The following is a 26,956-nucleotide window of genomic DNA, read 5'->3' on the forward strand; positions in this document are numbered from 1 at the left end:
GTTGTAGCCTAATACCAGAAGGTAATGCAAAGTTAGCTTAATAAAAATGCAGAAGTATCTCAAGAAGCACCAATGAAACGTCCCTCAAAGCTGGCAAAGCAGGATAATTAATTATATTTACAGGCATAAATATTTGTGTCTTTGTTGGTAAGAGGTTTGAACCTTTTTATCACCAGAGCTTAAAGGCATTTGTAATGGAATAGTGCAATATAGTGCAGGTGAATAAGTGAGAGCTTCTTTCTGAACGTGTAAATGGAGTATTGCACATGGAAGGCATTTCCTGCCCAGATGCTATCTTGTTAAATGGTTAGATTCTTTTGTTTTCACCTAAGCTCTCTCTGACGTGCAAGCATTAATTTGTATTTATGAGCTGTTGAGTTTGCTGATACAAAAGCTGCCTGTACATTTTGCCCAATTTATATTTTGTCCGGCCTCTTGAAATTGTGGGTGAGGAAACAGCTGCATCATACAGGTGTTACTAATATAGGGACAGGAGAATTTTTTAAAATCTATTTCTCAGTTTTGTTTTTTAGACACAGTTAGAGATCCTGAGAAGGAATTGAAGGGGAGTGAAATAGAATATGCTGTTTTTTGGAAGAACTTAGTTCAAGCAAAATACTCTTTTTGGGTAGGAAATCAGATCTTTGCCTTGCAGAGTCACATGAAGACTTGTTCTCAGCCACTGCATGAAGACACATTTGGTGGACATCTGAAAGTTGGTTTAGCTCAGATTGCTGCCATGGAAATCACCCGGGGAAACCACAGGGACAACAAAGCTGTGATCCGATATTTGCCTTGGCTTTACCATCCTCCTTCAGCAATGCAACAAGGGTGAGAATGCTTTTCCACAAAAAGGAGTACTAAAATGAGTTAGAAATCATCAAAAAATTATGTTTTTATTGCCAGATTCCATAGATAAGACCCACAGTAGGGAATGGTGGCAGTGGGACATTGAAACAGCTGCTCAGCAGTTCCGGGATCCTTAACTGAGGAATTTGTCAATGTAATATTTAAAGTACATGCCAAAGGGACAGTGGAGGTAACTCCAGGGGCTTGACTGGAGTAACACTGGAAATTAACTTGATTCTTGGTCTAGATACAGACAGTGAAAAGCACAGAGGGACTTGATCAGTCCTAGAATTACAGAAAATATTCTGTGAATTGTAGACAATACAATGGGAAATGGCCTTTGAAATTATGGAGCACAAATGAGTGAGAGCTTTAAGTGTAGGCCTACTGATGTGATGATAAAGTTAGATGAGAGAAATCCTGCTCAAGACATGTTTTCTGTCCCTTTTCACTGTGAGAAATCCCTTGTGTTACAGTGACAACAAATGAGATGTTTTGAGTGTAGGCAATTGGACTATGTTTCAACAAACCTGTATTCTTGCCTCAGCTTCATCCCAGACTGCCTATCCAGGATTTTGGGCACTATGCTGCTTAGGCTCCAGTCTTTTAGATACATCTGCATATGCATTTATGTGCAGCATATCTGCTTTTGGAAATACGGAGTGCTTATCTCCTTGCACTTTAGTTTCTTACATGTTAAAAAGGGAACACATGCTCTGAATTGAAGGTAATGAATTACTTTAAGACCCTATAGGGACTTGAGGAATAACATTTTGACAGAGTTTATTAAAAATCAAAAATTAGTGGCATGCCTCTTGTGTAATATGAGTCTTTGACAATGATGTCAAATTAGAAACTAGAACCAGCAGTGAGAGTAGCCTAGTAAATAGTGATTTATTGATGGAAAAAAAATTACTTTTTTCCTGTGCCTCTGAATTCAAATGAGTACTTACTCAGAGCTTGGAAGCGGAAAAGGGACAGACAAGATGTCACCAGTAAAGGGCTCTTCCTTTTCAGATTATATAAGCACACTGCTTTGCAATTAGACATTGCAGTAGATGGTGGACAAATACTTAAGTGTCACAACAAAGCATAGTCCCTGCCCTCAAAAACACAATCTAAGTGTGCAAAGAGAGGCTCGAGAACACAGAAATTAACTCTGCTTTATCAATGGAGAAGTGGAACACAGTGGAGGTAAGGCTGCTGAGTGGTGTCCAGGGGAGCTGAGAGGAGTGTTTCCACTTGGGCAGTCCTTCCCATCTGATGATATCTGTGTAAAAAAATCATTGTATATGGAAGCAATGAAGCTGTGAATGCTTTAACCTTTTATAGAGACTGTTTCTTAGACCCACCAAATATGTTCTATTGGACTTGTATATGGTACGCCAAGGCCACTAAGTTCTGTGTGGTTGGAATCTTCCCAAAGCTGCACCAATGATCTGTGTCTCCAGCACACTGAGACTGCATCTGCCTAATGTGCATAAGGAGACTCCATATTTTGGGGAAAGCCAGAAAACTTAGTATCATTGTAAAATCTGCTCTTTCTTGACAGGCCCAAAGAGTTCATAGAATGTGTCTCACACATTCGTTTGCTGTCCTGGCTACTTCTGGGGTCTCTGACACACAATGTTGTCTGTCCAAATTCTCCATCATCTTGCATGCCTATTCCACTGGATGCAGGTTCACAAATTGCTGACCACCTTATTGTTATTCTGATTGGGTTTCCAGAGCAATCAAAGGTAAGGGATTATGTGTTTTAAGTAGAGATGTGTTATGTACTGGCCTTATTGCAAACATTTATTTTTAGTAAGAAAAAAAGGAGGGGTAAAACCTTAATAAAATCCAGGGCCTAGAGAAAGAAATCTCTGTACAGTTTTTCTTAAATGCATAGAAAACTGATGAAATCAGTACAGTTAATGAGGTTCGGGTATTTCAAAATGTCTGAACACAGGAGTGAGGGAAGAAAAATTGAGTTCCAAATTGAACCTTTAGCAATGACAGTCTCTGTAGCAAATCTTTCAGAAAGTTATTTATTCTAGTTGTATATTTGGATTGTATAGCATGTAAATAATTTTATGATCAAAATAATTACAAACAGTGATTATTCAAGCACAACTTTTTTTTTAAGGACCAGAAGAGTTATTACAGATTATAAGACATTTGTGACAGTAGTTTAACACAAATATAGCAGCAGTCTTTGACACCAACTAGGGTTTTATTAGTGACAGAAGCAGAATGATCACACATTTATCTTATACGTAAAATCCTCCTTTCTTTCCCTTCACCCAACCAGGACACTGGTGCTTCCCATTCATTTCTTTGGCCTTTTTTTGCTCTTTCAAATACTTCTTTTCAGTTACCAAGCAACCATTGCAATGTTTGGTGCAGTCATACTGCCACAGAGCACGAATCCCTCTTGCACTTGCAAACTGAGAAAACATCTCTGACCAGAAGCATCTTTCTTGTCATGAAGTAGTTAATGCCCAGCAGTTCTGGAGGCTCAGACACTGTGGTATATAACAAGGATTAGCAAAGAACCATGCACGAGTATGCAAAATGAATTCTCGTTCCTTGACCATTTCCTTGTGACTATGAGCAATCCCAGCAAAGCAGAAATGGATGACAGATTAACAGAACAGATGTAGTAAGATCATGTATTTTGTATGATAACTGTCCTTTTGGTGATCAGAATCTAAATTACTTACCCCAACAGCATTTCTGAAGAGGAGTCGCATGCGCCAGAGCCTCCCTACCTTCCACAGATTGCTGTGGAGATTTCCATTAAGAAAGTTTCTGAAATAGTCCTGTTTTGCAAAACTAACCTTCTTTTAAAGGGACTGACCTTAGTGCCATGCACTTAGATGGCATGGGAGCGTGTTTGCAAATGCAGTTTTTGGTCTGCAAATATAAACCCATTTTTTAAACATGGAGAAAATGTTATCAAATGTACTTGACTTACTAGTTCCTAATGGGAGGGAAATATGGGAAAAACTGCACGGTGGGACACATGACAGGGGATGAAAGCCTCTGCACTATATCCCAATACACTTATTTAAATAAACATTTTCTTTTATTTTCTCTTTCTACAGACATCTGTTCTGCACATGTGTTCCCTGTTCCATGCATTTATATTTGCTCAGCTCTGGACAGTGTATTGTGAGCAAACAGCAGTAGCTCCGACAGTCCAGAATCAGAACGAATTTAGCTTTACAGCAATCCTCACAGCCCTGGAGTTCTGGAGCCGAGTGACACCGAGCATCCTCCAGCTAATGGCACATAACAAAGTGGTGAGTCAGGTGCTGCAGACAGATTTAGTACAGATTAAACTCAGAGGAGGCTTGGCTCTGTTTCAGTGGAATACAACAGACTATGAATAACATCATAAAGCGATTTTGATGCTTTTGAGAAATTAAAGGGATAGCTAATTAGTAGTGGTTTAACCTCACAGTGGGCCTGAAACTGGATCTAGCCAGAATCTGCCTGAAACAGCATTAAGAGCTTGAGTTGCTGCTTGTTGGATTTAGAGCTCCTTGCATCACGTCCCATTTTATGTATATTCCTGCTCTTAACTGTGGTCTGTTGTTTTATCTGACTCTGCCTTACAGCAGAAATGAACTACTTTAGGATAATTCTGTGAATATCCATTTGATTATTTTTTACCATGTGATGGTGAAAAATTACACAACTGCTGACAAGTGGCCACCCATAATTCACTGGTTACTTATCAGAAATAAGCTACATAAATATCTCTTGAAACATTTTTGAGTAATGAATGACCAGAAGGAGGCATGTCTAGAAATAAGATTTAAAAGGGAAATGTTCACTCTGTCCAAAAATTGTCCATATCATTTGTTTGGAAATAACCTTTAAACATTTGTTTATCCCAACTACTCTCTTCTGTTGGAGCAACTTTGTACAATAAAAACTGAGGGGCTCCAGCAGCCCTCTCACAGCTGCTCTTTGCTTACCCTTGACTACTGATTCTCTGCACCTGCAAGTTTAGGGTTAAGAGCTTGTTTCTGATGGGCAAGACCTATTGTGTTTCCCACATCCGAGATAGTCACAACAGGTCAAAACTTTTGAACTGAAATGTTCACTAGTAGCTCTGGTTCTGGAGAGCCTGATGTTAGCTTTGAGTGGGAAACATTTTTATACATGGCCCATTACTCTTAAGTCAGGTGCTCTTAAGGTTTGGGTTTTTACGGTTTGATGCTTTCAAGCTTTTCACTTTTGGTTTGTTTGGGTTTTCTTTTTTCTTTTTTAAATGTAGACCTGTTATGTGTATGGAAATTGTTTTATATAGTTCCCCTTTCCCCATGTCAAACATCTTCCATCCTAGGCAGGTATGGACCTTGCCCTTTTAATTGTAATTGCATGGGCTACGCTTGAAAGTCTCAACCAGTTACTGTTTCCTGTGTTTTGTCCATATCAAGCAAGGACCACCTATAGCTGTCTTTAGATGATATTTTAGCCTCTGACATCTAGCAGGGTTCCCAAGCCACAGTGGTTCACAAGCCATTGTTTGGAACAGTAGTTCAGGAAGCTCCATTTGAAGGAACAGGAAGTGTGCATAACATTCCTAACCAGTCCCTTGTTTAGTCAGACACAAAAGCCTCTTGTCAAGCCTTAGGACAAGAATATGACTGGGAAGTCCCAAGTTCCAATCCTTTTTCTGAAAGTATATCATTATGTAGCTTTAGTGCCACAGTTGTTAAGCTCTCTGCCTCAGCTCTTGCTCTGTGAAATGTAGATAATAATACTTGCCTGTCTCACAGGGGTGTTGTGAGGTTAATTAGTTAGTGTTTGTGAAGCACTTTGAAGATGAAAAGCACAACATAAAAGCTAAGTTTATTATTATCAAGGGGAATTTACATGTAGTTTAGACAGGCACTGTAAATACTCACTGCTGGCTCAGGGTGTTTGTCTTGTACCTGTGAATTTACACAATATAAAACATAAAAAGCTGTCTGCTACCAAATAACTGATATTTGCATCTGTCATAAATTATGATACAAAATGGAAGAATTACAGACCAGCTGTCAGTTCGAAACAATAAATTGTCTTTTGATGGGGGATAAAAAGATGGGTTTTGTGAGTATGTTAATTTTCAAAGATTCAATAAATAAAGATACCAATTTTTGACACACAGATTGATGAGAATTACACAGCAAAGACATAAAAAACAATTTATGATGTCTGAAAAGAACAATGCCAAAGGCAACTTGTTTTGACATGTGACAGGTATTAAAATATATCAAGGATTGAAATACTTAACCAATAGATGTTACCATATTGGGGTAAAACTAAATAAAGAAAAAATTCCCATATATGCTCATGTAATATTTAATCTTGTGTGTCAGTGGTTGATAAATGCACACCTAGTGATTCAGTATCCTATCTGGATACTGAATGGCCTATCCTAGGTCCTTTGCCTAGCAAATACAGGAAGATTCTTCTTAGAGACTATTGGCTTAGTTTATGACATTGTTATGCTGGACATTAATTTGGTTTTACGCTTGATTTTTCTTTTCCAAGATGGTGGAAATGGTGTGCCTGCATGTGATCAGTTTAATGGAGGCTTTACAGGAATGCAACTCCACTATCTTTGTAAAGGTAGGCATACCATACCATGAATATTTAGTTAATGAGATTGCCTGACTGTTGTGATTTCTAAAAGTACTGTCCTCTGCTTCCCCTCCCACTCAAAAAAAGGAAAGTAGAAGAAACTGAAGTTAAATGTTAATGCTATGATACACCCTAGCAGAACATACTGAAAAATAAAATCTCTGGTAAGAAGACCAGACCACAGTCTCAAATTCAAGTTCTCCTGATTTTTTTTTAAATGGATGTCTACTTCCTCTTTCCATTGTCACTAATGTCAGTAATAATCTTATTCCTCTAATAGACACAACTAATGTCACTGACTTTGAGAGCCTCTAGCTATTGCCTGAATTTTCAGCCATTCTGTATCTTTTAATCATCATATGTCCTTTGCAGATCTCCTCTGTGTTTTGAGCCTCACATTCTTTTAGGTGGATAACAAAAGCTTTTTGCCACAGTGGTTTTCTTGTTATATGAATATGTGTTGTTTCTTTGGAAATCCATATTCAGTCTTCTATGGGTTATCATAGTGTTTGCAGAAGGATTGAGGTAGTCTCACAAGCATAAATCAGTATTACTAGCCTTTTCTATGTTTTCCCAGTGCAAGAGAGTTTCCACATAAGTAGTTAAGGTTAATATAGTTCTTCTGTTGATATAGAGGAAATTTCTGACTGTTGCTTTACTCCAGTCTTTTGTGATCAAGCAAGAATTTATTAAAAATAAAGTAGCTAAAATTGAAGGTCTTTATGTCAACTGACATGAAAGCATTCACACTCATTGTGAAAATACAGATTTGTAATGTCTTGATTCACTACAGAAATTCTGTCACTAAGGGATGTTAAAATGATTATGGCTGTGCCTGAAAGACATATGGACTTCACTTTTAGCCAGTCCAGGATGTTCAGAATTTGACAAAGATGAAGAGTGGCTTTAAATCTGTGAAAAGAGAGGCCTTTGGGGCCAAATCCCTGTCACAAATCAAATGAATGCTTTCAGGGGGTTATATTTGAGAGTATATATCAATATAATTCTAAGTCAGGTTAAAAGAACATTGTTACCATAAAATCAAGCTCATAAAACTGTGGAACTCTGAGTTAAGGTGCTAAGCTTTCATGTTTAGTGGATAGGAGATGGAAGAGAAGAATCTGGGTGACCAAATCCCCTTTACTCAGCCCCAAAGTGAAATCCTGCATGAACAATATACATACATAACAGTACTATAGGATTCATAGTTCCAGGTTACTATTTTTTTTTTTTCAGAACTAATTAATTGTAGAAATATTTATTGTAGATCTGAAAAATAAGTGCCATGATTTAGGGAAAGGCTTACTGTATGTTTGAAGTCCTTCAAAGTCAGAGGGGTGCAAAGCTTATTCACACAGGAACCAGTGAGTGGCTTCTCTAATTTAAAAAATCAAATTTGAGACTGTCTCTTCTTCAGTGACTGTGATGTAGTCTCCTACTTTGTAAGTCTGAATGATGACCATTCTTTGAAAAAGAGTTTACCAGGCAGGTTTTAGGTAGCTTGTTTTATTCTAGACAATTTTATCTTGTGTTTTAAAGCACTTCTTTTCTCTTTTATTTAGATATAATTATTTCAAACAAGGTTTAGTTTTCACTGAAGGAAAGGACAAAGTGTAGTGAGTTCAGGCTTTTTTTTTATACAAAACCTTCTTATCACTCAGAGATTTATTCAGCAAAATTAATAATTCCCAATGAATTTCTCTTGGAACTGAGCATAGTAGCATTGATAAATACTGACCATATATCATTCTTATAATGATATTTACGGCAGTGTCTTTTATTCCATCTGAGGATTCAGGTGGTACAAAAACTTACTTGTTAATGAAGTCATTGCATGATTAAACACACACATGTCTTTAACACACCAAAATGAGAAGGTGGTGCACGTGACATGATGCCAGGTGGTTTATGGATAGCTGTCCTAGGTGGCCATTTTATATATGATAAGTGAGGGGAAAAAAGAGATAACATGAACAGTGCATCTCTTCTTCACTGAGACAAGAGTTTTCTTTATACCTGAGATAAGCACTCTTTCATCTCCTCCTGGTGTTGATGCTGTGAGGTTTCCTCCTCCTGGTACTGTTGGCCTTTGCTATTAAATTAAACTCACATTGAAAGCATTGAGACGTGTTGATTACTTCCCATAGTATTTGAGCCATTTCATATATTCACAGGGGATATTTTTTGGATCCGATGTTAGATGGTCTTTACCAATCTGGTGTGAAAAACAAAGTTGCTTTCCTATGAAAACATTTCAGCTGTTATGCATTTAATTTTTTTTGCTAAGTTTTAGTGAGATATATGCCCACACACACACACAGATGCATATATATACACATGTGTATTGAATTCATTATATATTCCTCTGAAGGGAAGCATTCTGCTTTAGAAGGGCTTAAATGAAAGTGTTCAACTTTTCTCCTGCTTTTCTATGTCAAAGGAACTGGGAAAGTGGCCATACCAGGATAGGCATTGGTGATGGAGACCAGCTCCTTGCTGATCACATCTTTGACCATCAAATGTATCTCTGAGGAACTTGGAAGCCTACAGTAAAGGCAGGAACAACTCAAGACCTTTTGCAGAGACCCAAGGGTTTTATGCAGCTTCAGCAGCTGCTGTGTAGCTGTTCTACGCCTGGTTTCCCTTTAAAAATTGAACCGGAATCAGTATAATTTTGTTGAAAATATAAATTAAAAAAATTTGACAGTGTCTGACAGCACTCTGTTCTTCCAGCTCTTCTTTCTAACTAGAGTTTTGTATTCCTCCTTTGTGAAGAAAAGGCTGGCTGAGGATTAGTTAACAAAACTCAAGTGCTTCCATAAAAATGTCTTCTTGTGTGACTTATCTATCTGGCAGCTGTAGCACTAGAGGGCTTGCTTGCTTGTGCCTGCAGCAGAGTGTTTTATTTCTCTAAATATGTCCAGACCCTGGAAGACAGAACTGGTGCTGGAGGACAAAGATCTGTGTCTGACCTTAGACTTGTCTAGAAGAGATATCGATAAAAGCTAGTTTCCATGGGTGCCCTTTACAGTCAGTGGAGATACAGTATTTTTGGACATGATTCATCTTGATCTATTTTAGATACTTGCTTTGGGACAAGATGAACTAAATGTGAAGTGCTTGATTCTCTCAGCTGACTGTAAAAGTTGTCCAGTGAATTGGTTCAGATGCAGAGTACCCTAAGTTTTCTACCTGGCTTCCCTTCTTGCTTGATGTACTTCTGACACCAGTCCTGCCACCACTGGCTAACTCCATAGGAACTTCTTCAGTGCCAGATGAAGTTGTCAGTGATGTTTTGTTGATGGCAGTGGGGTGTGGAGCATGGCCTCTCAGACCTGCTCCTTCCTCACCAAAAACACACCTTGGGATTGTGGTCACTGCATCTTATTAAGCACTTCATTAGTGTGAGTGCCCACGGAAGGATGTACAGAGCCCACACATCTGCATCTGGCTGCGTTCCAGCTGTTTGGGCATTCATCTGTCTGTAAATGCTGAGGTTTGACTATGGTTCTTCATGTGGTAGACTAAGTAATGAGTCCTGACAGAGCTGCATATAATTCTCCAGCACAAGAGCACTGAAATTGAAACAATTATCGTTCCTTGCACAAGGGAAACAGCACTTTATCTAATGTTGTCAATAGTGATTAGGTTTAACTTGCAGCTCCCTGTAGCATAATTGGCAAATTGCAAATTTTAATGCCTTTTGGAGGAATATTTTAGAACAGTAACCTCAGTGGATAAATTAATATTGAAAAACATGAATACTTTTGCTAGAAATGCCTCTCTGGCTTTCATAAGGTTGTCATGTTACATTTCCTCAGAAATAAAAGTTCCCTGAAGAGCAGGAGTCTGAAATACATATCACTCCAGTCAATCACAGCTGACAGATTTGCAGACCTCCTCACCTTGTCATTCTGGATAGCTTTTACCTGTGCTCCCCCGCCTACAGAATATCTCACATTCTGCAGTGAAGCACTGATGTGACTAGTGGCTTATAAAATGTTGATTACCATTTAAATATATGACCTGTTATTAAGAACTACTGCTGCATGGTTTTTTTTCATTTTTTGATGTATACCTCACCATGCAAAATGTTTACTCTATTTACTCCAATATTGCTCACCTGTGCATACAAAACACACTCACAAGAAAAATAAGAAGTCACTTCCTATACTTCCTATAACAAGTTTAATTCTGTATTTTCATCATTGCCTTAAACAGGATATCAGTAATTGGTACTCATGATCCATCAAGCTACTGACAAGGGAAACTGGCTTCTTTACATCCGAGAGTTACCTTCTCCAAATACTTCAAATAACCACATTTTCAGATTTGTGGTTCAAATGGCTAAATGCATTAGACATATCTTTCTCTGTCTCACAGTAACTGTAGCATGTTTACAGTCACTTGTATAACAACAAAATGCACTTCGTCTTGCAGCTCATACCAATGTGGTTGCCAATGATACAGTCAAACCTAAAGGTAAGTTGTTTCTAGTACCTTATCATTTTATTCTTAGAATTATACATTCCTGTAAATTCTGGAAATAAGATATGATCTGCAAACTCTCTGAAAATAGATAATTGTAGCATATGCAGATGAGATGTAGGTCTGAAGTGTGAGCATACATAGAACATCATTGGCTGAGATACTTGCCCTGTAGTCAGTACTGCTCTACTTTTCCCTTCTGGAATACTTTCCTCTAACCAGGGTCTGTGTTGGGGCCTTTCCTCTCTATTTACTGAGATTGGTTGTTCCCTGAGCTGTGGTTTACTTAATGTCTTAGGCTTGAGAGTTCCCTGACAAATCAGGATTGGGACTCTTGACTCAGGAGATAGATTTGAGTTCTAAAGATGATATTGTGGGCCTGTTTGCTTGGGTAAAACTGTGCCAGCTGGCCCTCTTTGTAAGGGAGGGCAAGGTGGATCAGTGTGGTTTGTGAGTCAAGAGAATTCTGGTGAAGAGAAGAAAAGTTTTGGAGTTGGTCTCAGTATGGAGTTGTGTCTGTAAGCACATATGCCTTCCATGGCAACACCACAGTGCAGGATGTGGAAGATAGAAATTTGACACTGGGGCAGTGTAAGAAACTCCCTGGCCAACAACCTATACCCTTCAAGTTGTTATGTGAATGTATGTGTTAAAGGTAAGAAACTACATGTTTTGCATCATTTCAACAGCATTTATCTGCTGGACTTCAGCTCCGCCTCCAAGCCATCCAGAGCAATGTCAACCATCACAGCCTGAGGATGTTACAGGGGTCAGGACAAATGAACAATAGCTCATCTGTGCTCCGCAAGTGGCTACAGTGTACCCAGTTTAAAATGGCTCAAGTAGAAATTCAGTCATCAGAAGCTGCATCTCAGTTTTATCCTTTATGATTCATGTAATTTGTTCCAAAATATTAGTTTTTTAGCCTAGCAATAACAGGGTTAGAGCTGTAAAAGACCTTTTGTATAAATCAGTATACAGAGTACATACTGTAGCTACACTTTTTAGCCTAGGACAGATTGTGAAAAAGCTTATAATGGGTGAAGCTAAGGGCCTGCTCCTGCCAGTTTATAATTACAGTTACTCAGGATCAACAGGTTCTAAGTCTGCAGTCATGAACATGGATTGGACTCAAATCTATCATATTGTACATATCTCTCTGATCATTGAAATAACTTGTTCTTAAATGTTTCTTTACATTATTTTTGAAGCTAAAACAAAAATCACTTTTCTTTAACTTCTATTTTTTTTAAAAATAGAATTGTGGGTATTCACAAACATGGAAGTGCTATGTTGCTATTTTTTGACAATTACAAAAGAAAATAGGGTTTTTAGGAACCTTTATATGAGTTTTTAGGGGGGATGTCTTTTTTTTTTTTAGATTCACAGCTGGCAATGCAATAAAATCTGTCACTATAAACCAGTGATGTTCTAATGAGGCTTTTTGTCATCATCTTCTGGGAAAACAGCAGCTTGTAAGGAGAGTTGTTATGAAGTGCACTTAGAAATTAGGTTGTTAAACTGTGCCAATTAATTTGTCTTTTTTTTCAGTCCATTTTCCAGACTGCAAGTCTGACTTATTATTTTTTGAAATACTGCTTTTACTTAATTGATTCTCTGCTGCTCTTCTTTGTAGGTTTCATAGAAGCCTCTTTAATTTTGTGACTACTGTATTGTATTCTTCTGTCGATACTTGTATACAGTGCAATTAAAAAGATATCCCAAATCTATTCTTATTGATGTCTACAGAATATATGTTGCAGACTTCAAGAGGAGCATGATTGGACTTGAACTTTTGCATAATGATATTTACAAATCCCACTATTTGCATACTGTTGTATTAAACATGATATTTAATAACAGATGGATTTTAATATCATTAAGGGACTCAGCCAAAGCCCATTGGAATCTAAGGAGAATCAATTAACTCAGTGGATTTTACATAAAGTCTTGAAAGCATCATGATTTACCACCTCTTGGAATAAATACTTAAATCTGTGCAATCCCAGTTGTATCTTCTGTGTTTATTCTGTAATGCACTGATTAGAAAAATAACAAACATTAAGTTGTATATTAGAAGGCTATTAAATTCCTGGTCTTTATTACCACTCTCAGGATCTGCCTGAGTGCATTTCAGGTTTTGTGAAGGGTCAGTCTTTCCTCACTGCATTTACTAAAATAAAAATGGAAATGTTTGCAGATATGACATTAAAGTACCATTATGCTTTACAAAAACAACAAAAATAAAACCAACCAATGAAACAAAGAAAAGACAGTAAGGCATGTGCTAGCTTGTTTAAAATATGCCCCTTTATGTGTTTCCAGTGGAGAGAAGTTGATTTAGCTAATTTAAAATGGAAAGCAACCTAAAATGATCTACGTCGAGGCTGGGGATGAAAAAATGGTAAGGATAAAAAGGAATGAGAGAGATCCTCCCATTGAGTCAAGATACAGAGTGGACTCCCCTTGTCAAAGTCAGCCCCAGACCTGACCAACTGTTTTTGGGCCTAAAGGTTTTAACAGCACTTAATTTAACAAAAGGTTTTAAGAGCACTTAATTTAACAAAAATTTAACAAAAAATTCTATGAACACACCCACTTAGAGGCCTATCTTACTTACACACCTAACATACTTTAAGAATCCAAGAGAGAACACTCACAGTACACTTACTACAGCACATTCACACTCCCATGCACACAAAACCAGTATGAGTATGTACAAGGTACCTGTGAAAATTTCCCCTCGAGTTCAATGAAGTACTAACTTCAGATGCCTTTGCATCTTCTCAACAGGTGATGGTGAAAGTGGGGGTATCAGCCCCATCAGCAGCATCTGCTCAGAGGGAGGTGGTCTGTGAGCCTTTCTGAGATCATAGTGTGGTCTGACGAGGAGCAGGGAGGGGGATGCACCACCACAGGCATGCTCTTGAGCTTGGAGTAGGTTATTCTCAAATATTAGCTATCTTTCTTGCATCCTTCTTTCATCCAGGGTCTTAACTCTTGGGACTCTTAGATCTCTCATGGCGTGTTTATTCCCCAGACTGTGTGCATTAATGTACAGGTACTTCAGAGAGGTGCCCGGCATGCTGATTTCCTGAAGGGGTTTTGGGATTTTCTCCATAATGGTTCCCTGTAGGCACTTTCTAGCTCATCTGCAGAATGCTGGTGGTTGAGCTGTGTTTTGTTGATTTTGGGATCCCTTCCTGTCACATCAGCCCAAGCTCCATCACTCCCTCATGGGGGTGCAGTACCAAACTAAGTGGTAGGCAGTTGGAACTTCGCCTTCGGGCAAAAAGGAGCTGTGGTCTTGTGTTTTCAGTGGGACTCACTCCTTCCATTCCTCAGCCGTGTCTTCTTCAGTCTTGTGCCTGCAGCACAGGTGCCACCTTTGCTGAGTAACCACATTAATAGGGGGCCCAGGTTCACTATTGTAGGGGCTGGGGTCTCTCTACTGAAACGGAAGTGCTATTGGGCCCCTGAAAGTGGGATGTGTAGGAGAGAGATTTTTTGTATTTTGATATGCTGTGATCTGGTGAATCTGAAAGACAACTGAAAGACAAGGAGAGGGAGGGAATATGAGGCCCTTGGGTGTGAGGTGGGTGAGCTCAGATGGGTGCAATGGGAATTGTGGAAACCTAAAGGATGAAGAGAGATGATTTGCAGGAGAAGAGTAGAGCCTGAGAGAGCTTGTTGTTAAAACTCACTTCTGGAAAGGAGAATCTGTGATCAGGCATCTCACTCAGTGGATAATGCGTGGAAGCAACATGGTGAAAGCTCTTTCCCTACCTAGAAAAATCTGATTCAAAGCATCTATGTTCAGACTGGCAAAACTCAAAAAGACAAATACAGTGGTGGGGAGTTACTAAAATTAAACAGAAGCCAAAAACAGACCTGCTGAATCCAGGTCTGTAAACAGTTTAATACTGTGAGAATTGAGATGTGGTTTCAGCTCTGGGTTTTGAGATAAGAGCTGGTCACGGAAACTACTCCCATGTTTCAACATAGGATTTAGTATGTATCTGTCACTGATTATAATTAATACGGTTCTCATGGAGCTGTTATGCCTAGGCAGATTAGGACTGCAAGTATGTATTAAGAAGCTGCTTAAGCATAGGGGATACAGCCTGGAAGATGGTATAACCAATATAGGGGTGTTTGACTAATAACAACAAATAACATGGGGCTTGACCAGATATGTGTGGTTTAAGACTTCAGGAGAATCTTTGAAGTGCACTCTAGGGATCTTCAGAAGTACAGAAATCTGCATTAGTAGTTTTTTAAAGCACTGTAAAATATATCTTTACAGTGCCTGAGGTCAATATACATCTCAAGTCACTCACATTATCTCTCTAAAATAGCCCAGAGCAGCAATTCTTTATATTCTGTAGGAAGATTAGGAAATAAATAACACTTGGTGTTCCCTGAAAATGCTACCAAATAGCAGTGGCAAATCTTTCTGCTCCGCCATGCTCCCAGCACAGCTGTGTCTCTGGGTGTGTGTCACCAGGAGCAGAATCCATCCTCTGTAGGATCATAGAGAGCTGCCACTTAGGAACAGTGTTTAGTCTTCTGCTGCAATAAGCTGCTTAAATCAACCCTTGTTACCAGGACTGGCCTAGTAAAAGAATTAATTTAGTGTATGCTGAACTGTGAAATTGCCAACAACAAGGGGCACTGTGGATGAAGCAATGGTTAAAACCTCACTGCTGCTGGGTTATGTAACCCACGTCCTGAGCGTGAGGTTAATGTCTGCATGGGCATCTCAGGGGGTTTCCTCTGCTTCTGGAGAAAACCATGGCCTGAGCTGCATGCAGGGTCACACAAACAAAGGCTTTTACAGCACATCAGTTAGTACCTACATACGTGCCTTATCTTATACGTAATGTTTCTGCAACATGTCATTAGAGCCGTGGCAGTTCAAAGGCCCTAAAAGCACAGTTGGTTTTCTGGCTTTGCTTTCCATGCTCTGACAGCAGTCAATGTGCTCTAGGACTGATGAACATTCTGAGATGGAAGATCTCTCTGAACTCTTGCCTGCAAAGCCTCCTTTCAAGCTGGATGAAGATTACCAGAGCCCAGGGCTGTTTGTCTTTGCTAGCGTGTCCTGGAAAAGAGTTCTGCAGCCAAGAATCCTGTGCTACTCCCCCAGCTGCACGCAGCTCTGGGAGAGTTCTATCCACAGTTTTTCTTGTTGCCTCTTAATGTGACTCTTTGACAAAGCAGAAGTCTATTTTTTTTTCAACAGGATCTGAGTCTTGATTGCACAAGAGCTGCTTAATCAATGATGTGGGTCTTCAGCTGAGCAGTCTGCCTGAAGCCAGGCAGAGGCAACAGCACTAGTTTATTGAGCTTGATGCAAATTTGAAAGGCAGGGCTCTGCATTTTTCACTTGGTTTCTAACTCTGAATTACTCTATCCACTTCTGCCTTTCCCTGCTGAGCACAATTTCAGCTGAAGTCTGAGCATCAAGGGACAGCAGTGAGAACAGTCATCAGAGGGGAAGATGTCCTGATGCTCCCCAGCTGCAAAGTGATCAGGAAGAGAACCTGAATCCACCCTTGGCATTGGCCTTCCCAGGGTTTGCTGATGGGGAGTCAGTGGCTACCATTGGAAATGCCTCAGGTCAAAGAACAGAAGGCCACATGACAAAGAGTCCTGGCCTGCTGGTGACCTGCTGTGCCTAAGTCCTCCAGCTATGAACTGGGGGGTTTTCTGCCATCACTGTTGTGGTTTGTGAATTTTAATGTGTACAGGGAACAGGAGGTTGTGAAGAGCTGGCAGAGCTTGGGAAGGGTGGCTTGTTTCTCATTCATAGCTACAAAGCATTAACATGGAAAAGTGGAACGCATGACTCAGTCACTGGAAGTCTACATTGTGAATTATTTTCCAGTATTTTGCTGGATTTGATAGATACCACAGGGCTTTCAGCCAATGGCTGAGCAGCCTTCAGTGCACTGCCCCAGGTAACCTACTCTGACACTGCGTTTAACCAGCTCCCCATCAAATTGACAAGCCATGACTGTGAGCGGGGAGGCTCTCAGTTTGATAGACACCACGTAATGCTAGGTCAGTTTTTTCAATGTATAACTCAGCAGCTGGACATAACTGTTATGGCTGTTCTGCAACTTTAAATCCTTTCAGAAAGGCACAACAGCATGCCTGTGAAGTTTGACACACAGAATAAAAATTTTATAGGTAATAGATTTTTTAGACAGGTTAGGTTTTCTGGCAGCTCCACTACTTCTGGATGAAGTCACATTGATTGCAGTGAAGAACTTTACAAAAGGTTTGCTACACCTGTGGATCCTTGCCATGTAGGAAAGTGTCAGTAAAACAGAATATAAAGGACCATCACTAAAAGAAATAAATTATTTATTAAAACTGTTACCTACTTTGCACTGCTAATGAAATCCTGTGTACACAGTGTTGATTTGTGATATCCAAAGCAAATACAAAGTGCAGTTGTACCAAAGCCTACAGACAGGCAAAATTTGCTCCTGTTAGGGTTCAAAGCCCTATGTATAGCTCAGAAGGAGCAAGGATTGATACGGTGAAGTGACCACAGCAATACGTGTTCCAGGTGCTTGTGGATTCCAGGGAGGTGTCACATTAAACTCCTAAACTGATGCAGCCATGATCTGATCTTCTTCCTCCAGACACATTTATTCAACACCAGGTGTTGCCATCATTGTGCAGTCAAGCCAACAATGGAGGTTTTCTTCTTAGTAAAGTACATGTGTGTGGGGCAAATTAGTTCCCCTGTTGTTGCCTCTGTTTACTCTGATCATACACAGCTCAGAATCTTCCTAAATCATCTTAGTGCTCCAGGAGCTGCAGCTCAACTTTTGCTCAGGAAATCCTATTAACTGTACCTGACCAAAGCATTTTCCAAGCCTTTCAATAATAAAATCATGCTATTGGCATTTTCTTCCCTGTGATCACCACCCTGAAGACACCGATCTGGTTCAAATGTCAGATGTTTATCTGCTCTAAGTGTGTGTCACTGAATAACAGTAGCCCAGACATGTTTCTAAGCTTTCCTAGGAAGAGTGTTAGAAGACCAAATTATTTTACCAACTAATTTTCCTAGGCCAGCTTCTAAATTTAAAATAGTTTATTTCCTTTTCCTTGCACCAGACCCTCTATCAGTCCCAACATCCATGCCTGGATCCCAGTCAGAACTTTCTCAGCCCATCTCTAATGATTATTTAAGATCCATTAGGGGTTGGCAGGGTAATAAAGGCTGTACAAGCCAGGAAGAAGATCTGCTTTCTACTGATTATATGAAATTCAACCTATGTATCCCCAGCATTTACAGATAAAAATTTTCAAGTTGGAACCTTCTCTGCAGTAATATTTATGTTTCATTATAACTACTTTAATATTTTTTAACATTTCTGTCAAACAGAATTGCAGCTGATTCACCTAATGTGTACTAATTTGCAAATTAATTCTATTAACCAAATTAGGCTTAACTGATCTGCATTGTCCAACTATTCATCTGACTCACCCATCCACACACAGAGAGTAGCCTCAACAGGTTATTGTTCTATTCCTTTTGAATCACAAGCCAGCTGCTAGTTTTCCCCAGCTGTGAGGCTGAGATCAAGCACTAGGGCTGCTGAAGATACTTCACTCCAAATGAGAGTATTAGACGCAGGGAATTTAATGCTGCCTCAAGCATCACAAGGCAGTGCAGAATGACATGGCTTGGAAACCACAGCAGCATTGCAAGGCTCTGTTCGGTCCCAGCTTGAGAGTGTTTTCCTGTGTACTGTGACATCTGTCCTGGCCTTCACAGTGAGTGTTACAGTGGTACTTGGAATGTGTAAAGGAGAGCAGGACAAGGAACCAGGCCCCCTTATGGCCTCCATTGATGGAGCAGCCCCAAGTATGACATAATGCTACTCCCTCACAATTCAGAACAAGAAGGGATTTGGTGAGATTTGGGTTTCCCTTACCTCCTCATGAATGCACAGAGCATTCATGTAGGGACCTGAAGACCTAAGGAGGAGCGGTTCCTGCCCTTTTCCAGGTGTGAGAAGGAAAGGTCACACTAAGATATTTTGGGATGTGCAGGTGGATCTGTGCCAGTCTGAGGCTTCCCTGACCAACTTTTCCAGCTGAGAAACCTGGATCTTAAATTTTAGCCAGAAGTTAGTTTTCAGGTAAGTGATAGCCTCTTGGGGTATTTAAAATGCAACTCTAATAAAGGACAGTTCCAGAGATTACGAAATGAATCTTTGATGTTGAGACCTTTACACCCCTTGCAAATACTTTTCCTCTTTGCCATGGGAGAGCTTTCTTGGGTGGTACCTTGAGCAGAGGGAAACACAGCAGGCACCTCAAATACATCTGTATAGTTTGAGTTGAAGTTAGAGCTAAATCTAAGAGGCTGAGGCTTTTGTCATTATTCCAGTGAAAAAGGAACAGCTGATCTGAGTCACAGACAATGTGAAGGATCCTGGCATCGTCAAATAAAAACCCTAAATATGATTTAACTTAGCTTCTCTAAGCCAAGAGCATCTTACTTGAGCTGTCACATGATGCTGAAGTGGGTCCAAATCTTATATGCCCTCCTAAGTCCACCCTTTGTAAGCTCAGTAAAATATTAATTTTCAATGCTGCTGTCATATGAAAAGCTGAAAGTATCAGTGAAGTGTATTGATTTCTAAAAGTGAAAATTGAGTCTCAAGGGACTCTGGCTAGCTCGGAGGGTTGCATAATGCACTGATAAACCTGACAGCCATTTCTGTCTCCAGAAGAGAATGGTGGCTCATGGCTGTAGAATGTTGCTCACTTTTGGCACACTCTCAGGGACTAAAAGCCTTGACCTGTACAGTTTTCTGGGCATTCATCTCAAAGGGAGCAGGCACTTGAAAATCATTGCAATTCTGGGCTAAACATCTTCAGTTCTTGATACTTAAATCTTTTTTTTTTGTTTTAGAGGGTGTTCTGTTGCTGAAAATCTCTCTTTAAGAGCCTTAATAGAGATGGATAGCAATTTAAGAACTACATAAAGGAAAATATATTTTCACCATTGAGAGGATTGATTTACAATTTTTGAGATAAAAAAACGTATTTCAAATTCAATGATTGCTTCTCTTCCTTAGTATGTTTAAGCAGCATCAATGTAGCTCAGAAAAAGTGCAGGAGTGATTCCCAAGTGTCTTTGAAAATACCATCCTTTTTGTGCTCTGAATACTGCAGAAGATTTTCAGAACAACTTTTTAATTAAAGCAAAAAAATGTGCTACTCACCACAGAAGTGAAGTGGCCTCCTCTTTGCCTTCTAAATAGGAATTATGATTTCAGCTCCTTCATCACCACTTCTACTAAGCAAGAATCAAAAGCAATCAAGTCTGAAGGACCATAGGAATCTCAGATTAATACAATCAGCCTGACAGTAGGGAGACTTCTTCTTTTTTTGGTATCAAAATAGCAAATAATAATGCCAAGTAGGTTTGTTTTTTTTTTTTTATTGCCACTTGCTTCACACCATTTAATGCTTTGGAAGAAAGGTACAGTAACTGCAGCTATTATGGTTAAACTTTAGATGAATGTACTTGTCAGAGTATAAATGAAATCCTATATCACTTTGCTCATTTTGTTTTGTTTTCCCCATCCTAAATGAAATTACAGGGAATTAAATTTTTGAAGCATGACCATTGCACAGAGAATCATTCAGCTAAGAGCTGGCCACCTGCAAGAGGTTCTCTTCTCCCTCCCCTTAAGCTTGTTATTTATTGTCTCTGTTACTAATTAGGTTTCCTGACTTAAACTTAGTTTGCAGATGATGGATTTTAAAGAATATTGTAAGGGACAGGACATCAAGGTCAATATTTAAAATTGGCAGAGAAGTAACCTTCAGAGGGCTCATGCTCTGTGATAGCTCTGGGGAGGGAGAGGCTGTGAGCTGAGTGGACAGTCTTGTTAGTGGGTTTTGTCGGTTTTTTGAGGTTGTTTTTGAGTTTTCTGGGGTTTTTTTGGTGGTTTTTTTCCACCCTTAAACCACAGCATGCAGCAAATAGCACTGCTGGTAGCGACACCATGGTTATGAAAGTTAAAAGCCTGACTCAGTAAAAGCAGCACCTGGTATGTGAAGGGCTTCCCCAGGCATCTGGGAAATGCCTCAGGGTGGAAAAACAATATATTTTCTTGCAATCTAAGGGTAAACTGACAAGGAGCACAAGGGAAAGGGAAGCACTACAAGCATTTTAGATAAACATTGACTGCTTTGTTGCTGACTGAGAATTCAGACAGGAGCTTTGCAGGGCTGAACTGAGAAGAGTCATAATTGGATCCATGGCTAATTCTGCAGCAGTGAGGTGCAGTAGCAGCTTATCTTTCATATGTACAAAATGGAAAATTCCACTCCAGTCCAGTTCTGGTGCTAGATCTACTTTAAATAACTATTTTCTCCTCCATTAGACCTAATGACTTCATTACAGTCTCTTGTGATAGAAGGCACTGCTTGGAGCAAATAGGGTGATTGGAGTATGGTTCTCCACTGGTTTCATGGTTCAGGGCACCCTCTCAGGAGCAGAGTTTCACCATTTGGCCTATGGGGGCTAAGAGGAGTATTGTCTGAGTAAGAGCCCAGGGTGAAAGGGCAAAAATTATTTTAGACTACACGTACTTTTGGTGCAGTTTCTCCTTCCGAGAGATCTGAGCTGTTTGTTCAAAGAAATTGGACAGTTTCCTTCCCTGACTGATGTGGTGGTGCCAGAATTTTTCTTCTTTGACTTCTACAATACTTTTCCTTTTGACATGACAAACTGAGGCTCTAATCTGTGATCAGCCCAGAAGTGCTCAGGCAGTTGGAATAGATTGATCATTGTAGGCCCCTTCCAACAGAAATAATATATAATATAATATAGTATAGTATAGTATAATATAGTATAGTATAGTATAGTATAGTATAGTATAGTATAGTATAGTACTTCTATTCTATTTCTATTCTATTCTATTCTATTCTATTCTATTCTATTCTATTCTATTCTATTCTATTCTATTCTATTCTAAATCCAGGGTGCCATGTCCAGGACTGGGAATCTGTGATGTTTGTTACTCGAGGCTCTTTTTTCAGCATCAGCTGTGATCACAAAGATGCACAAACTCTTGGCTAGATCTTCAAAGACTTATGTAAGACTTTTTCCTATGAAATGCAGGTGGCTAGGGCTCAAGCTTTGAGAATATTCCCTAAGAAATCGAATAAATTGTAATTGTTATGACTCATTCATATACAAAGCTATAGCCAGGATGACAATCTGAAACAAACTTGGAATCACCCTTCAGCTGGTTTACAGAATATTCCAGTAAATCATACAGTACTGATGGAACAACCCAGGTATTTCAGGTGGTTTTTGCTCCATACTTTCTTGTGATATCTTGGTATTTACATATGCAAAGTCCCTATTTTTCACACTGGGATTAAGTGGAGGGAATCACTCATTTCAATCACTCTTACATTAGTAATAATTCAGCTCTCCCCAGCAGGTTGATTAGGTACACTGGGTAAGACAGCTGTAGGATCTGCTGTGACAGGAGGGAGTGACTGTTTCCTGAAACACTGCTGTCCATGGAGGTGGTTCATTTGGGAAATGTCAGCAGTGGGTGAGATGGAAAGGATATGTTTGAGAGCTTAGAAGCTAATGATGGGACACGCTTCTTGCTACAAGAGGAAGCAGAGGACTTGGAGTAATTATTTCTGTTTTTATTCCAAGTCACTGCTCTTTATTGGATTAGTCAAGCTAAAATCCCCTCTAAATTAATGCTCAGGAACAAAACATTTGTAATAAAAGAAATAATATTTACGTAATTAAATTTGTTTGTCCTCCTTTGCCATCACAGACAGTCATATTTTAAAATTTGTATACTTTGATACTACATTCAATTCCAGCATATACAGCTTTAAGTTGCCACTGAAGTACTGAAACAACCATTTTATGCTTTTGTGAGGCAAACTGAATAAGGGACTTGTATAGATCTACTCTTTACTATACAGATAGGGAAAAAAAATTGTTTGATCTGTGGTATTCATTGAGATACAGTGATTACATTGACTCTAGTAATTGTCAGCAGCCAAATGACCTTCATGGGAATGCCCTGGGATAGGACATGGAGAAGAGAGGTCTGACTTCCATCTTCTTGGTCCCAGACTAGCACCAGTGCACCAGTCTTAGACAAAGCATCTGTGTCTCAATTCCTTCATCATTGTGCAAGGGAGGTGAGATTAACCTCCCTCAGAGCAATTTCATAAAGATGAGGTTTATATTTGTAAAGCCCTCTGAGAACTGTCAAAGGAACTTGCCCCCCCCGTCTCTGTGTAAAGATCTGTGCACAAAAGATGGTTCAAAAGGAATTTGAAGGGCCCAAGAGGTGGAGGTCTGAGGTAGCTATGGGGTCTCAATGGGTTAGTGGAGGAACTTCCATATGGACCAGTAAGCAAAACAAATAAAGCCAAACTAAACACTTGTTTCGCAGTTTTTAGTAGATTCCAGTACTGCTAGAGAGGAGATCACCTACTCAACAAACAGATAAAACTTTTTCTGGATGTCATACCTGACTTGGAGGGCATATCAAATGGAATGAAAAAGTAGATTAACTCACATACTACATGGGACAGAAGGAATTTAATTTATTGAAACTTTACAGATTGCATCATGTTTTGAAATTCAGAAGTGAGCTTACAGTCCAGATTGAATCTGACTGTACTTCATGCCAAAAAGACTGATTATAGCCTAAGAAGGCAACTTGATATGTTTTCATAACAGTATTTTGTTAGCGTTAACAGGCAGCCAAATGCCAAACAGAAGATTAATTGAAGCAACAGTCAGGGAAGAGCTAAGTTTGGTTGGGAAGTCCTTAATGAGCATAATACAAATTGTGCATCACTGTCAGTGACCCATAAACATTTTTGGGATAAAATATTTCTTCCTGTTAAGAACCAAAGAGATGTTCTTAAATTTAAACAGAGGGGGAAATTGGGAAAGAGAGGTCTTAGTAAAAAAAAGGCAGAAGAAGGAAGCATGACAGGCTGTGGGAATAGCTTGCATTTTCTCTAGAGGGATGGCTTTTAGTTTTCTGAACATCTGATGCCATCAGTGTTTTGTAACGCTAAAGTTCTGGACCCTGAGCTACCAGTGGTCATTCATGACATGGTACATGTCTGATCCCTTTAGGGTAATTTGTATGCCTGAAGAGCTCCTTGGTATATTCAGGACACCTACCTGTGATGCAGGAGGGGAACATTAAGTTGCTGCTTCTTCACAAGGGAGTTGTAGCCCATCTTCCTCCTGAGGAAGGGACTGTGTGCAGTCCCTGTTGTGGGGCAGGATTTCCTGACTGGGGAAACTTCTGCTAAAAATCCAAACTTCTTCCCTCCTTCAAAGGTTTGAAATATAGTTACTGGCCACCCCAAAAACCAAAAAGAGGGGAATTTCCAAATGCCAGAACAAAATCCAGAGCTATTGTTTTACAATCATCATCAGTGATAACTCAGCTTTGGGTTGGGCAATGGAGTGGGTTCAAAGCAGGAGGGATGACAGAATCCAGCCCATAAAGGCAATCCAGTCTACATTTTTTTCTCCAGATATGTAAGAAAAATGGTTTTTTTTGGGAAAAATATTGCTGCTTATAAAAGTAGATGTTTCAAATTCCTTAGTTTTGATGAGGTATTTTAGTTAAAGGTTAAGGCTTATATAAAATTCTGACCCTACAGAAAATATTTTCTCCTCACATCCAATTTCTACTCAATTTTCCTCAGCAGAACAACTTCAGGCCTCACATGGCAGAGGAGTAACATCTATTAAGCTTCAGTGGCAGGAAGAGATTAGCTCAGCAAAGATGTCACAGGGTACCTTGCTTGCAGGCATGTGTGTAGAGTAACAATTCAGAGACAATCACTTAAAGCCCAAAACAGGCAACTTCTTGATCAATGAAAAAACACACTCAGAAAATTAAATTGCTGAAAGTCAAGCTTGGTCATTTGTTACAGTGGGGATACTGCAACACGCCTATATCAAACCAGGAGTCCCGTGGAAAACAAATATATACGGACGGATTCTTGCTAGATGTTTCAGAGATGTTTATTTCCCCAGCCGCATGGCCGGGCTCTGCTGAGGGACTCTGCCCCAGTCACAGGACCCGAGCTGCTTTGCCCGCGCAGGGGAACACAAACCAACCCATGGGGAACGAGGCTGAGCAGGGGCAGGGAAACCCCGTGTGTCTGTGCCCTCAGGGCCCCTCTCCCAGGGCTACATGGCGGGGGGAGGAGACCCCAACAGTCATTCATCTTCTATAGAGCATGATGGAGTAGGAAAAGCAATAGAAAACAAGTCTCTGGACGCGGAAGGCCTGCTCCCTGCTGTGCTCCAGATTTCCTGCTACGTGCCCTCTGTGCCAGCTCTTGCAGGTGTGTGAGTCTCTGTTGGAACAATTTAATTACCTATCCCAGAAACAGTGCTGGAGATGCTGTGCACTTCACGTAGGGAAAGTTCCAAGCTGGATGCAAACACTTTCCTCTCCTGATCCTGACAGAGAGGCTAAAGTGACCCTATGTAATGCACCCACTTTTCCTGCCATGACTAGAAGAGCTTCTAAGCTTTTAATCTCAGAAACTTCCTTGGGGGAGGGAAGAAGCAGAAAAGTACTGAACAGACAGCACAGCCTTTTGAGGTCTGGCACGGTGATGGTCTCAGGGGTGGAGACAGTGGCACCCACTGCAGTCTGCTGGCCTGCCTGCTCCTCAGCTTCCCCTCCATCTTTATGGGATGAGGGTGTGTGACTCTGGTGCTCAGCATGGGCTGGCCTCACTTGCCTTCTTGCTGCACTGTGAGTGTGGTGTGGAACGGCCATCCTGGAGGACAGCTGCTCGTTTCCTTAGTGCCACATAAAGTCAGGGTCCATCAGCTTTGGTGGTGACTGTATGGGATGGAGAAGAGGCATGATGGATGTGCTATTCAAATATATGAATATTTATACAAAATATAGATGCATGAATGAGTTATTGCAAGGGAATGAAGTCAGGGCACGTAAGGTCCTTCTACAAATGTGTACCCATTTTTACTCTGGCATGAAAATGGGGGTGTTACTTTCAGCGATGATTCACTCAGTGCCAGCTAAGGTACCTCTGTACGCTGCTGCACTCAGAGCACAGACATGTCTTCACTCTAACTTAATGCTTTTCAACACACAGGGCCCCTGGGAGCCCATGGAATACTTTTTGGGAAGCTGTGAAAGCTGATGAAAACAAGCAAGCTTGTATATACCTGCAGCAGTCCTTGTGTTTGATGTTTCTAGAGGAGGCTTTCTGCAAACAGGACTGACTGGCTAGCACTGCCTTTGGGTTGTCTGTTGGATGTCTGCTGGGGGTCTGGCTTTGTTTGTTGTGTCCATGTCTTATGAGAACAACATGACAGAATGGGGATTTACACAAAAGTAAATGTATCCCTATTTAAAAAAAAAAAAATTAAAATTTCGAAAGGAAAGTTCTTTTGGAGTGAAACTAATTGTTAAGGGAGGAATAAAGGAAAGTGTTTACAAATTCTGGGCCATTAGTTCACAAGACAAGAGAAATTGAATTTATGTAATAGGTCACATAGGTCACACTGTTCAAATTTCAGATTGTGACCATTTAGAGGAAAATTTTATCAGCAAAATGTTTGCAGAAGAATGTCCAGATATCAGGGTTTGTTTGGATAAGAAATAATGAGAAATCTTCTTGCATGAAGAATTAAAGATCCTAAATGAAGAAACAATGTCAGGTCAGAACATCAGCTGCTCAACTAATTAGCTTAATGGATTTGGCTCTCTCCAGAGAAGAAGTGGTTCTGCATCATTCTTCCTGGTGGTTTTTTGCTTGTTTGTCTTGCTTTTGCTTGGTTGTTTTTAATTCCACATTTGAGCAGTGTTAATTTTCATCTGATTTTTCTGATCCTGTGTTGTCTCACTACCTCAAAACTTCTGTAGAACATATTCACGTACAACAAAAA

At 39.9% G+C, this 26,956-nt stretch overlaps 1 protein-coding gene across 8 annotated transcripts in view; it reads left to right on the plus strand.

Annotated features, from left to right (window-relative positions):
- Positions 1 to 26,956, plus strand: part of UNC79 (unc-79 homolog, NALCN channel complex subunit) — a 136,611-nt gene that overhangs the window by 94,655 nt on the left and 15,000 nt on the right. For 7 of the 8 annotated variants that reach the window (XM_069018144.1, XM_069018138.1, XM_069018140.1 and 4 more), the window contains 6 exons: positions 656 to 831; positions 2,402 to 2,588; positions 3,939 to 4,136; positions 6,385 to 6,462; positions 10,915 to 10,956; positions 11,652 to 12,968. In XM_069018144.1, the coding sequence (XP_068874245.1) occupies positions 656 to 831; positions 2,402 to 2,588; positions 3,939 to 4,136; positions 6,385 to 6,462; positions 10,915 to 10,956; positions 11,652 to 11,852 (882 nt within the window). In that variant the 3' untranslated portion in view covers positions 11,853 to 12,968. Of the gene's footprint in view, positions 1 to 655; positions 832 to 2,401; positions 2,589 to 3,938; positions 4,137 to 6,384; positions 6,463 to 10,914; positions 10,957 to 11,651; positions 12,969 to 26,956 lie in introns of those variants that run through there. The other variant, XR_011151457.1, reaches the window with a different exon arrangement.

The sequence above is a fragment of the Aphelocoma coerulescens genome, chromosome 5 (assembly GCF_041296385.1).
Source record: "Aphelocoma coerulescens isolate FSJ_1873_10779 chromosome 5, UR_Acoe_1.0, whole genome shotgun sequence".
NCBI lineage: Eukaryota > Metazoa > Chordata > Aves > Passeriformes > Corvidae > Aphelocoma > Aphelocoma coerulescens.